Source organism: Trachypithecus francoisi, unplaced genomic scaffold, assembly GCF_009764315.1.
Source record: "Trachypithecus francoisi isolate TF-2019V2 unplaced genomic scaffold, Tfra_2.0 Lachesis_group15, whole genome shotgun sequence".
Classification (NCBI taxonomy): domain Eukaryota; kingdom Metazoa; phylum Chordata; class Mammalia; order Primates; family Cercopithecidae; genus Trachypithecus; species Trachypithecus francoisi.
This window is the reverse complement of record NW_022681460.1, coordinates 110,441,901-110,455,731: the sequence shown is the minus strand read 5'-3', so window position 1 is coordinate 110,455,731 and position 13,831 is coordinate 110,441,901. Positions and strand designations below refer to the sequence as shown.

The 13,831-nt window shown below is 50.7% G+C and overlaps 1 protein-coding gene across 8 annotated transcripts in view; it reads left to right on the top strand.

Annotated features, from left to right (window-relative positions):
- The first annotated feature begins 4,250 nt into the window (after positions 1–4,250).
- The window catches only part of MGRN1 (mahogunin ring finger 1), a 67,998-nt gene continuing 58,417 nt past the window's right edge, over positions 4,251–13,831 (top strand). For 3 of the 8 annotated variants that reach the window (XM_033235870.1, XM_033235867.1, XM_033235872.1), the window contains exon 1: positions 4,263–4,546. In XM_033235870.1, coding sequence (XP_033091761.1) covers positions 4,459–4,546 — 88 coding nt within the window. In that variant the 5' untranslated portion in view covers positions 4,263–4,458. Of the gene's footprint in view, positions 4,547–13,831 lie in introns of all 8 variants that reach the window. The other 5 variants (XM_033235869.1, XM_033235871.1, XM_033235873.1 and 2 more) reach the window with 4 other exon arrangements.

The following is a 13,831-nucleotide window of genomic DNA, read 5'->3' as shown; positions in this document are numbered from 1 at the left end:
CTCGAACTCCTAAGCTGAAGTTCGCCTGCCTTGGCCTCCCAAAATGCTGAGATTACAGGCGTGAGACACTGCGCCTGGCTCTGTTTTTATGTTTCAGAGAGCCCAATGCTGGCTGAATGAGGGGCAATGATCTGGCCCTTGCCTTGCTCCTGACCTTGGATTCTGTCATCTCCCTCTCACTTGATTTCAGCCCTGTGCCGTACTCAGTTCCTTCCCACTGGAGAGGTTTTGTATATGCCATTACCCCTACCTAGAACGTGGAGCAGCCTACCGCTTACACTTTGCCTGCCTGGCTATTAATTTCAAGTTCTGGCTTAGCAATCGGGCGTGGTAGCTCACACCTATAATCCTAGCACTTTGGGAGGCCGAGGCAGGTGGATCACCTGAGGTCAGGAGTTCAAGACCAGCCTGGCCAACATGGTGAAACCCTGTCTCTACAAAATACAAAAATTAGCTGGGTGTGCTGGCATGTACCTGTAGTCCCAGCTACTCCAGAGGCTGAGGCAGGAGAATCGCTTGAACCTGGGGGCAGAGGTTGCAGTGAGCTGAGATCACACCACTGCACTCCAGCTTGGGCAAGAGTGAGACTGCATCTCAAACAACAACAACAACAAACAGCAAATCAAATCCTGGCTTAGCTGTCACCTCCTCAAAAAAACCCCTGACTCCCCTGCCAATAGTATCAATTGCATCTCAATGTTTTCTCTCAGAGCACCCACCGTATTTTGGATTTATATACTTGTTAACCTTTATAGTGTCTATTTCCTCACCTGCCTGCAGCCTCCATGTGTAGCTTGTCCTACCATTTGATGCCTGTTGTCTGGTTCATCACCTGTCACATAGTAGCTGCAGGATAAATATTTGTTGAATAAATCAGTGAATTGGCCGGGCACAATGGCCCACGCCTGTAATCCCGGCACTTTGGGAGGCCAAGGTGCGGGGACTGCCTGAGGTCAGGAGTTAAAGACCAGCCTGGCCAACATGGTAAAACCGCGTCTCTACTAAAAATACAAAAATTATCTGGGCCTAGTCGTGGGCGCCTGTAATCCCGGCTACTCGGGAGGCTGAGGAAGGAGAACCCCTTGAACCTGGGAGGCAGAGGTTAAAGCGAGCTGAGATCCTACATAATCATGCCACTGCACTCCAGTCTGCGTGATAGAGTGAGATTCTGTCTCCAAACATAAATAAATGAATCCACTCAGATGTTGATAATGGAACTTGGACCAAATCAGGAAGGGCCTGTCTTCCAGCTGGGTGTGGGTAAGCACAGAAAAGCACTGCTGAAACGGCTTTGAGGACACCTTGAGTCCAAAGCTCTGTTGAGAAGAAGAGTTAATGAAACATCCAGCTGGTGGAAACGACTGCTGTGACCCAGGCTCCATAGGGAGGATGTGCTGTTAATGTTGTTTTTCATGGGAACAGCCGATCCTCAGGACTCTCCCTTCCTCCCCACAAACGGGGAGGGCAGTCGAATGCAGCATTGGTACACAAATGCATATACATGTACATGAGTTCTGTAATTCAATGGAAAGAAATATAAAATGAAGAGAGATCACAATGGGTGGGGGGGTCTTCAGGCCCATCCTTCTGGGGGCAAGAGCCTGGCAATCTGGCACTCTGGAGCATGCCTCTGTGGAAACAGGAACATGCCCAGGTAAGAGCAGTGGCCTGGCTCAATTCCAGCTGTGCCACCCACCTACTGTGCAACCTCATTAGGGTACTTCATTTCTCTGAGCCTCACTTTCCTGTTTTGTAAATTGAGAATGGAAATAGAATCTACATCAGATAATTTTTTTTTTTTTTTTTTTGAGACAATCTCGCTCTGTCGCCCAGGCTGGAGTGCAGTGGCATGATTTCAGCTCACTGCAACCTCCACCTCCCAGGTTCAAGCAATTCTCCCATGTCAGCCTCCTGAGTAGCTGGGATTACAGGCATGTGCCACCACAGCTGGCTAATTTTTATGTTTTTAGTAGTGGCAGGATTTTGCCATGTTGACCCGGCTGGTCTTGAACTCTTGACCTTGGGTGATTGGCCCACCTCAGCCTCCCAAAGTGCTGGGATTCCAGGCATGAACCATTGTGCCCGGCCAGATAATTATTTTTAATTATTATTATTTTTGGAGACAGAATGTCACCCTGTCTCCCACACTGGAGTGCAGTGGCACAATCTTGGCTCTCCGTAACCCCCAACTCCCAGGTTCAAGTGATTCTCCTGCCTCAGCCTCCTGAGTAGCTGGGATGACAGGCACCCACCACCACGCTCAGCTAAATTTTTGTATTTTTGGTAGAGAAATATGTATTTCATCATATTTGCCAGGCTGGTCTTGAACCCTGACCTCAAGTGGTACACCTGCCCTGGCCTCCCAAAGTGCTGGGATTACAAGCGTGAGCCACAGTGCCTGGCTTGTTTTTTTAATTTTTAATTTTTTTTTCATTTTTATCCTTTTTAGAGACAGGGTCTCACGCTGTCACCCAGGCTGGAGTGCAGTGGCATGATCGTGGCTCACTGCAGCCTCGACCTCCCAGGCTCAAACTATGCTCCTGCCTCCACCTCCAAAGTAGCTGTGACTACAGGGGCGTGCCAGCACACCTGGTTAATTTTTACATTTTTGGTAGAGACAGGGTCATGACATGTTGCCCAGTCTGTTCTGGAACTCCTGGGTGCAGGCTATCTGCCTGCATCGGCCTCCCAAAGTGTTAGGACTGCAGGTGTGAGCCACTGCGCCTGGCCAACATCAGAGAATTCGATGAGAGAATATGTGCAGGGTCCTCAGCATGATGCCTGGCACATAATAAATGCTCAGTAAGTGTGGCTCTTGGTTGTGGGCCAGGCGGATTTTATCAGGCTCCTCCAAGACCTGGACCCGCCTCATAATCACACAAGTCTCTTGGCTGCCATTCTCATTTGGCTTCCCAAGTTCCCCTGACAAGAGGAAGGCTGAGGACGGATGCAGTGGCTCACCTGTAATCCCAACACTTTGGGAGGCTAAGGCAGGCGGATCACTTGAGTTCAAGACCAGCCTGGCTAAGATGGTGAACCCCCACCTCTACTACAAATACAAAATTGGCTGGGTGTGATGGTGCATGCCTGTAATCCCAGCTAGTGGGAAGGCTGAGGCACGAGAATCGCTTGAACACAGGAAGCAGAGGCTGTAGTGAGCTGAGATCGTGCCACTTCTCTCCAGACTGCGCGACAGAATTAAAAAAAAAAAAAAAAAAAAAAGGAAGACTGGATCCTGGACTCTGGCCCCTGGAAGGGTATAAGAAGCATTTCCGTGTGGACTGTGGTGAATTGACCATCTGAAACTCAGTCTGCCCTGCCCTCCCTAGCTGCTTTCTTGGTACAACAGGCTTGACTTGGGAATCACTCTTCTCAGAATCCCAGTTCCTCAACTGAGAAATGGTAAAAAGCGATCTGTTTCCAGAGCTGTGTGTGAGTCAAAAGCCAAGGAACACCGTGCACACTGGGAGGTTTTCATTTTAGCGCGATTCTTGCAATCTTGCCCACAGCGCATTTCATGCGGCTCTCTCTCCTCTGTGCCTCACTTTCCCAGTGTGTAAAATGTGGGAGAGTCTACTGCCTTCCATGGAAACTGTAAAATTATGTCTTTAAACTAATTGTTCTGGATGTGGGGCCAAAGTGTTGGGATTACAGGTGAGCCACTGCACCTGGCCTCAGCCTTTCTCTTGTCAGGGGGCCGGAAGTTGCTTAACCCCCTGGATTCCAGTTTCCTCAGCTGTAAAACAGGCTGATGCCTATACAGCCCTCAGAACCACAGCTGGCTCAGAAGTCCCCAAATGGTAGTCCTCAAATTCTGGCAAAGGCCAAAGAGGGTGCTTCTCTTCTTCCGTGCACCCTGCAGGTGGGCTCCAGGTGGCAGGTGCAGCTGCGCCCTCTGCCGGTCGGGGCGGGAGACAAACCCGGGGGAGTGGGGAGAACCACAGCGACTCAGGGAGCAATTTCAGAGGAGGCAAGTGGAAGGCGCTGGGGCCCCAGGGGAGTCTGTAAACGAACAGATGATGAAATGACCAAAGAGTTAATATGTTAGTGCAGCGCTTGGAACGCAGAGGGAAGGACCATTTACGGTGTGCTTGGTGGTTCCTTCCCTTTGATTTTAGGTCCATTTGGTTTGTCCCGGAGTGCTTGTCAACACGTCAGAGGGCCTGGGAACGGAGCATCCTGGGAAAGGTAGTTCCCAGACGGGCTTCCCGCGCCTCTTCCCGGCGCCTTCGGGGCGAGAGGACTCCATTTCCCGACGTGCCCCGAGCCCGGGAGGCGGAGGGCCGCCGTGGCGTCGGGCCCCGGGCCAAGCTGGGGGTGGGGGCTCGAGGCGCCTCCGCGGCCGTGGACTAGCGTCGGTGCGGCCTGGTCCGGGCCATGTCCGTGTGAGGACCCTGCTGCCGCCGCCGCCGCCGCTCCCGTTCCTGCCCTGGCCTCTGCCCGGCAGCGCCGCGCACCATGGGCTCCATTCTCAGCCGCCGCATCGCGGGGGTGGAGGACATCGACATCCAGGCGAACTCGGCCTATCGCTACCCTCCGAAGTCCGGTGAGCGCCCGGCCCCCGGCGCGTACGGCAAGGCGCGGGCTGGAACGCTGGCCCGGCGGGCGCGGGGGCGGGGACTGGGGGCAGGGCGCCCTGCTCGGTCCCCTCTGGGCCTTGTTCCTACCCGGAGCCTTTGCGCGGCCCCGACCCCTAGGCGTGGCTGGGGGCCCCGGAGGAACCTGCCGGAGCCTTACCCCGCGCTGCCACTGCCCGGCTTGGGTGACCTTGGGGCAGTCGCTTCGCCCCGGGCGCCTCAGCTCCGTCCTCGTAACACGGGGGAGTTCCTGGGGGAAAGCCCGAGGGCGGGGCGGGGTGCTGAGCGCGGGTCCCGGCGCATCGCTCCTGGCTAGAAAGCGCTCATTGTCATCAGATTGACCGCGGCGGCCGGCTTTCTCTTTCTTTGGTGGCTTGGTGTGAAGGCCAAGCCTGTGGTCGGGCACTTTCCCTCCCATCAAGACGGGGGCTCTTGGTGTGTGGGTTGGAGGAGTGGGGCTGGGCCCAAGGAGATGATTATAATTGATCGGGAGCAGCCGGGGTCCTTGCTGAGAGGACAGGAGAGTGGTTGGAGAGGACCCACCGATACTCAGGTCTCTGTGTTATGGCTGAGGGACCAAAGCTGTCAAGGAGGAAGTGGCTGCCAAGGACTCAGCTGCAACCAGTTGGGACCAGGACCAGGTGTGGGGCTCCCTGGGAGCTTGTCCCGGCTCTCTTCCTGCCTCTATTGATGAGCATGGGTTCACTGGGAGCATCTAGCTCCAATTCTCACCTTCCATCTCCTCGTGGGGTCATTTGTGGTGGATAGGAGAGAAGGAAGAGGAGAGAGAACTTGGGGATCATAGGGACATCCAGATTGGGTCCTCACATCCTGGCGTCTCATGTGATCTGATGTCTCAGTCTCCTGGGTGTCGCTGGACACCCACAGGCCAGATTTCTCTCAGTGTGGGCCAGGTCCACAAGTGGGGAGGACTGTTAGACATGCCAGGCCCTGCCTCGGACCACCGGGGGCCTGGGAACTTACATTTTCAACCCGTTCCTCACATGAGTTTGACGTCCACTCAGATTTGAAAAACTGCTCTGCCCAGGTTTTGTAAGGTGTGACTGACTAGGTGAGGGCCTGGGGCCACCGCGATGAAGTGAGGGGAACCAGCACAGTTTGGGGGCACTCTGAAGGGGATGGACTCAGAGCTAGGCAGAACGCACTGTTGCCTGCCTGCTGGGGAGTACACAGATGTATCCCAGGCCTAGCAGCAGGGCAGCCTGGCCTTTGGGTGCTTCAGCCCTGGGGTTTCCCTGGAGGTTCTGAGGGCTGATGGCCCCACATCAGGTGGAGCAGTTTGCTGTTGTCCTCTTTCATCTCTGACGTTCTTCCAGCCTGTCTCTGGCTGAGTGAGCTTGGTCGAGGTTGCTTAACTCCCTGGATCCCAGTTTCCTCATCTGTAAAACGGGCTGATGCTTTTACAGCCCTCAGAACCACACCTGGCTCAGAAGTCCCCAAATGGTAGCTGCTACAATTGCTCATAAAGGAAGCTAAGTGACTGGCTAATGACCCTAATAGTAAGCAGTGGCATGACACAGATATCAAAAAGTTGAGTGGCACTTCCTGTCACCTGGGACCTGAGCTCACTTGATGTCCCTTCACTTGGATTGGACAAAATAACATCCATGGTGTTTACAGCCCACTTCAGGATCCCACTGTGGCTGAAATGTCATTGCTAATCACTCATGGCCCTCCCTCCCCCGAGCATCCATTACGGAACACCTGAGTCAGCCACTATTAATTGGTTGGCACTGGCACCCAGGTGAAACCCAACAGCTGCCTGGGTCATGTTGCCAGTGCCAGCAGTGTTCTGGGCCCATCCAGTCCACAGGTCCTCTCCAGCTACGGTTTTCCCTTTCTCGCCTCCATCCTTCCCTGGGACCTTGCAGACGCTTGTGCTTCTCTTTGTTCATCTCTTCCGGTGCTTGCCTTCGTGCCCCACTGGTTTCCTAGACTCCCCTCGTCTCCTCTCTCCTTAAGGAGAACTCCCTAAGGTCATGGATGGGAGGCAGACCGGGCCTCAGCAGAATTTTGGTGTGTTTCCCCAAGGGCAGACTGGGGATGGTGGAGACGTTTGAGATGATTTCAGGGGTTGCCCCCATGGACCATTCAATTACACTATGAGAAAGTTTTCTTTTCACATCTGTCAATTTTGTTGATTATGTCAAGGAAAAAGAGTCACTGGGTGGTAATATATGTGTTTTTAACACCTAAACACTGTCCAGTTTTCTTAATGGAACTTTCAGTATGTTCTGCAGCACTGCTCAGCTTGAATTTAATATTTACTTTGTTTTCACTGTGTCTATTTTACTCTTCATAGCTTTATTGAGGTGTAGTTGATATACCACACAACTCATCCATTGTAAACATGATTTGATGACTTTTAGTTGAATTACAGAATTGTGCAGTCGTCTGGCCAGGCGCGGTGGCTCAAGCCTGTAATCCCAACACTTTGAGAGGCCAAGGCAGGAGGATCACAAGGTCAGGAGATCGAGACCATCCTGGTTAACATGGTGAAACCCTCTCTCTACTAAAAATACAAAAAGTTAGCCGGGCATGATGGCAGGCGCCTGTAGTCCCAGCTCCTCGGGAGGCTGAGGCAGGACAAATTGCTTGAAGCTGGGAGGCAGTGGTTGCAGTGAGCCAAGATTGCTCCACTGCACTCCAGCCTGGGCAACAGAGTGAGACTCTGTCTCAAACAAACAAACAAACAAACAAACAAAAGAATTGTGCAGTCATCACCACAGTTACAGACATTTTCCTTGTAAAAGTTTCCTTCCATCTGTTTGCAAAGTCCCTACCCCAACCCCCACCCTCAGCTCATCAGTGATCTGCTTTCTGTTTTCTTTTTTTTTTTTTTTTTTGAGAGGGAGTCTCGCTCTGCCGCCCAGGCTGAAGTGCAGTGGCCGGATCTCAGCTCACTGCAAGCTCCGCCCCCTGGGTTTACGCCATTCTCCTGCCTCAGCCTCCCGAGTAGCTGGGACTACAGGCGCCCGCCACCTCGCCCGGCTAGTTTTTTGTATTTTTTAGTAGAGACGGGGTTTCACCGTGTTAGCCAGGATGGTCTCGATCTCCTAACCTCGTGATCCACCCGTCTCGGCCTCCCAAAGTGCTGGGATTACAGGCTTGAGCCACCGCGCCCGGCCTGCTTTCTGTTTTCTTTGAGATGGAGTCTTGCTCTGTCATCCAGGATGGAATGCAATGGCATGATCTTGGCTCAGTGCAACCTCTGCCTCCTTGGTTCAAGTGATTCTCCTGTTTCAGCCTCCCGAGTAGCTGGGATTACAGGTGCGTGCCACCACGCCTGGCTAATTTTTAAATTTTTAGTACAGATGGGGTTTTACCATATTGGCCAGTCTGGTCTCGAACTCCTGACCTCAGGTGATCTGCCTGCCTCAGCTTCCCAAAGTGCTGGGATTACAGGCGTGAGCCACCTTGCCCAGCATTTTCTGTTTATTTTGAGACAGAGTCTTGCTGTGTTGCCCTGGAGTTCTATACTGTGATCTCAGCTCACTGCAACCTCTGCCTCCTGCTTTCAAGTGATTCTCCTGCCTCAGCCTCCCGAGTAGCTGGGATTACAGGCACTTGCCACTACACCAGGCTAATTTTTGTATTTTTAGTAGACACGGGGTTTCACCATGTTGGCAAGGCTGGTCTTGAACTCCCGACCTCAGGTGATCCGCCCAGCTTGGCCTCCAAAGTGCTGGGATTACAGGGGTGAGCCACTGCACCCGGCTTGCTTTCTGTTCTTATATTTGTGTGTGTGTGAAAAGTGTGTATTTGAGTTTTTTGTTCAATTTTTAAAAACTGGATTGTTTATCGTATGGAGTTGTGACAAAGAGGTCTTTATGTGTTCTGGATAAGATTCCTGTATCAACCATGTGATTTGCAAATATTTTCTCCCAGTCTGGCTTGTCTTTTAATTTTCTTAATGGTGTTTCTTTTGAAGAGCAAAAGTTTTGAATTTTGACAAAGTCTCATTTATTGCTTTTTAAGTGGATATTGCTTTTGGAGTTATGTTTAAGAAATCTTGAGGCCAGGCGCGGTGGCTCATGCCTGTAATCCCAGCACTTTGGGAGGCCAAGGTGGGTGGATCACGAGGTGAAGAGATCGAGACCAGCCTGGCCAATAAGGTGAAACCTCGTCTCTACTAAAAATACAAAAATGAGCTGGACGTGATGGTGCGCATATGTAATCCCAGCTACTCAAGAGGCTGAGGCTTGAACCTGGGAGGTGGAGTTGAGTTGCAGTGAGCCAAGATCGTGCCACTGCACTCCAGCCTGGGCAAACAGAGTGAGACACCATCTCAAAAAAAAAAAAAAAAAAAGTCCGGGTGCAGTGGCTCACACCTGTAATCCTAGCACTTTGGGAGACTGAGGTGGGTGGATTGCCAGAGCTCAGGAGTTTGAGACCATCCTGGGCAACATGGTGAAACCCCGTGTCCTCCTAAAGTACAAAAAATTAGTCAGGTGTGGCAGCGTGTGCCTGTAGTCCTAGCTACTTGGGAGGCCGAGGCAGGAGAATCGCTGGAACCTGGGAGGCAGAGGTTACAGTGAGCTGAGATTGCACCACTGCACTGCAGCGTGGGTGAGAGAGTGAGACTCCATCTCAAAAAAAAAGAAAAAATAAAAATCTTTGCCTGGGTCAAAGTCACAAAGATTTTCTCCTATTTTTTTCTAGCATATTGTTTTTGTTGTTGTTGTTGTTGTTTTGAGACAGAGTCTCACTGTGTCACCCAGGCTGGAGTGTAGGGGTGCGATCTCAGCTCACTGCAGCCTCTGCCCGGGTTCCAGCGATTCTTCTACCTCAGCCTCCTGAGTAGCTGGGATTACAGGTGCGAGCTACCATGCCCGGCTAATTTTTGGATTTTTTGGTAGAGATGGGGTTTCACCATATTGGCCAAGCTGGTCTCAAACTCCTGACCTCGTGATCTGCCTGCCTTGGCCTCCCAAATTGCTGGGATTACAGGCATGAGCCACCATGCCTGGCCTTTTCTAGAAGTTTTATAGTTTTAGCTCTTACATTTAGGTCTGTGATCCATTTTGAGTTAATTCTTTTTTTTTTTTTTTTTTTTTTTTTTAATTTTGAGATAGGGTCTCACTTTGCCATTCAGGCTAGAGTGTAGGGGCATGATGTCAGCTCACTCTAGCCTTGACTTCCTGGCTCAGGTGATTCTCCCACCTCAGCCTCCCAAGTAGCTGGGTTTTCCCAGCTACATGTGTGTGCCTCCATGCCCAGCAAAGTTTTTGTATATTTTTTGTAGAGACAGGGTTTCACCATGTTGCGCAGGCTGGCCTCAAACTCCTGGACTCAAGCAATCTGCCACCTTGGCCTTCCAAAGTGCTGGGATTACAGTTATGAGCCGCTGTACCTGACCAAATTAATTTGTTTCACTTATGGTTTGAGATAAAGATCTAAGCCCCCTTTTTTTGTGGATGGAATTCAGTTATTTTAGCATCATTTGTTGTAGAAACTATCATCTTCCCATCAAAGTGCCTTTGCACTTTCATCAAAAATTAGTTAACCTAAGCCAGGTGTTGTGGCTGGATAACCCATTAAGACCGTGTCTCTTAAAAATCAAAACAACAGCAACAGAAACCCCACCAGTTAACCATAAATGTGAGGGTTTATTTTGGGACTCCCATTCTGTTCTACTGATTTATATGTCTGTCCCAGAAGTTCTCAACTGGGGCAATTTTGCCCCCTCGAGGGACATTTGGCCATTTCTAGAGACATTTGTGATTGTCACAGCTGGGGGCATCTATAGGGTAGAGGCCACAGGACAGCGCTCCACAATAAAGAATAAATGGGCCCAGAATATCTATAGTGCTTAGACCAGCAACACACTGGCTTGTTTACTGTAGTTTGATAGTAAGTTGTGAAATCAGCGTAAGTTCTCCAACTTTGTTCTCTTGCAAAATTGTTTTGGTTATGCTAAGTTCTTTGCATTTCCATGTATATTTTATAAATAGCCTGTCAATTTCTACAAAAACAGCCTGCAATTTTGATAAGTATTACATTGAATATATAGATCTATGTGATGAGAATTGCCGTCTTTACAATGCTGACTCTTGGAATTCATGAACGTGGTATATCTCTACATTAATTTTGATCTTTAGCGTCTCAGTTGTTTTTTTTTCCGGATAACTTTACCTTTTAAGGCAACTGATACTTGCAAATCTATTAGTGATATATGCCTTCCCAATCTAGTAGTGATAAAAAATTTCCTTCTTTTTTTTTTTTTTTTTTTTGAGATGGAGTCTTGCTCGTCACCCAGGCTGGAGGGCAATGGTGCAATCTTGGCTCACTGCAACCTCTGCCTCCCGGGTTCAAGCGGTTCTCTCCTGCCTCAGCCTCCTGAGTAGCTGGGACTATATATGCATACCACCATGCCCGGCTACTTTTTGTATTTTTAGTAGAGATGGCGTTTTACCATGTTGGCTGGGATGGTCTTGATCTCTTGACCTTGTGATCTGCCTACCAAAGTGCTGGGCTTACAGGCATGAGCCAGTGTGCCCGGCTATTCTTAATAAGAGTTTTATTGAGCTCTAATTCACAGCATACAAGTCACGCTGAAAACATCCAGTCCAGTGGTTTTTAGTATGTTTGTGTTGTGTAGCCATCACCACTGTCTAATTCCAGAACATCTTCATCACACCAAAAAGAAACCCAGTGCCCACGAAACAGTCGCTCACGGCCAGGCAAGGTGGCTCACATCTGTAATCCCAGCACTTTGGGAGGCCAGGATGGGCAGATTACTTGAGCTCAGAAGTTTGAGACCATCATGGGCAACACAGCAAAACCTTGTCTCTACAAAAAATAGAAAAATTATCTGGGTGTGGTGGTGTGCACCTTTAGTCCCAGCTACTTGGTGGGCTGAGGTGGGAGGATTGCTTGAGCTCGGGAGGTCCAGGCTGCAATGAGCTATGATTTGTCCCACTGCACTCCAGCCTGGGCGACAGAGTGAGACTCTGTCTCTAAAGAATAAATTAATACAATTTGGCCAGGTGTGGTGGCTCACGTCTGTAATCCTAGTACTTTGGGAGGCTGAGGCAGGTGGACCATTTGAGGTCAGGAGTTTGAGAGCAGCCTTGCCAGCATGGTAAAACCCCACCTCTCCTAAAAATACAAAAAATTAGCTGGACGTGGTGGTGGGTGCCCGTAATCCCAGCTACTCCAGAGGCTGAGGCAGGAGAATTGCTGTAAACCAGGAAGCAAAGGTTGCAGTGAGCCGAGATCGCGCCACTGCTTTCCAGCCTGGGCCACAGTGCCTAGGCTCTATTTATTAAAAAATTAATAAAAATTGGCCCGGCGTGGTGGCTCACACTTGTAATCCCAGCACTTTGGGAGGCCGAGGCAGGTAGATCACCTGAGGTCAGAAGTTCAAGACTAGCCTGACCAACATGGAGAAACCCCATTTCTACTAAAAATACAAAATTAGCCGGGCGTGGTGGTGCGTGCCTGTAATCCCTGCTACTCGGGAGGCTGAGGCAGGAGAATCACTTGAACCTGGGAGGCAGAGGTTGCAGTGAGCCAAGATCTCCAGCCTGGGGAACTAGAGCAAAACTCTGTCTCAAAAAATATATATATCAATAAACATTTTTTTAAAAAGGGCTTGAGTTGCATAGTAGGGTACATTCGAAGGTGAAAGCAATCCTAACAGGCTGTGAAAATTGCAGTTGCCATTGGGGGCAACCCTGTAGGCGTGTGGTGTGAGGAGCACCAACTTCAGAGTCCTGGGGTGATGGTGGCCCCAGCTCTGCCAGTAACTTCCTCAGTGGCCTTGGCCAGTCTTTTGCTCACTGGGGCCCAGATTTCCCTGGCTGAGCCCTGGGGGTCACCTCTGATTCCCTGGGCCCGTTTCAGGTCCAGCTGCCAGTCCATGTGAGCCAGCAAGGAGAGACAGGCCCTGGCCCTCATCCAGCTCCGCTTTTGTTTTTCGTGATGCCCGGAAGTTTTCTGGAAAATGTTCTGTATTTCCTGGATGACCCTGGAGCGGTGACCACTCCTGCCTGCCCACCTCCCAGACCCAGTGCTGCCTGGGCCCGACATTGCCTGGCTTTCCCTGTGCCCTTCCACTGTGTCCCGTGAGGCTCTCTAGCTTTGCGCTTTGGGGTCATCTCATCCCGTGGAGGACGGCGTGGTGTCGTGTGGACCATCCCTGCAGTGCCTGACTTGTGCTCGCTGAACAGCTGTAGAATTGCCCAAAGCTCAGCCCCTTCCTGCGTCCTAGGAAGAGGAGGGGCCTGTGTCCCTCTGCTTGTTTGCGGAAAAGCTGACCAGGAGCAGTGTTGGGGGGTCACTGGATCCTGAGCGAGCATTTGGTCATTTGCCTTTCCATAGAACTGGGAGAAGAAGCGAGGAGTTAGAGGAGTGACTGAAACCAAGACCTGAGGCCGTTAGAAGAAACACCATTTTCTGAGTCCTTTCATCCAGCTCGCTGGGGACTTGGGTCCTCTCTCATGGTCTTGGGTGTGTGGCCTCAGCGGGGCCTGGCATCCCTCAGGTGGGCAGAAGGTTGCACTGGCTCCCCAGGGCTCAGCACTGGCGCCACTGCTCACATGACTGAAGCTTTCTTCAAACAGGGCTCCTGCCCTGCGGAACAGATGCTCTCTGTGATGTCTCTGAGAGCCCAGACTCCCAGGGAGCCTTCTGAGGAATCAAAAGAAAGAAAAGATTGCTTCAGTGTTTTGGGGAAAAAAGGTGTGTGTGTACACATACTGGACATAGACATTAAAAATTAAGCACTGGGGGCTGGCTGCAGTGGCTCACGCCTGTAATCCCAGCACTATGGGAGGCCGAGGCAGGCGGATCACTTGAGGTCAGGAGTTTGAGACCAGCCTGGTGAACATGGCGAAACCCTGTCTCTACTAAAAATACAAAAAAAAAAATTAAATTAGCCAGGTGCGGTGGTGCACACCTGTATTCCCAGCTGCTCAGGTGGCTGACGTGGGAGAATCTCTTGAAACCAGGAGATGGAGTTCACAGTGAGCCAAGATTGCTCCACTGCACTCCACTTTGGGTGACAGAGACAGAGTGAGACCCTGTCTCTAAATAAATTAATAAATCAAGTAAATAAAAAATAATAAATTGAGGCTAACATATTCTTTTTTCTTTTTTTTTTTTTTCCCTGAGACACAGTCTCGGTCTGTCGCCGAGGCTGGAGTGCAGTGGCACGATCTTAGCTCACTGCAACGTCCACCTCCTGGGTTTGAGCAATTCTCCTTCAGCCTCCGGAGTAGCTGGGATTA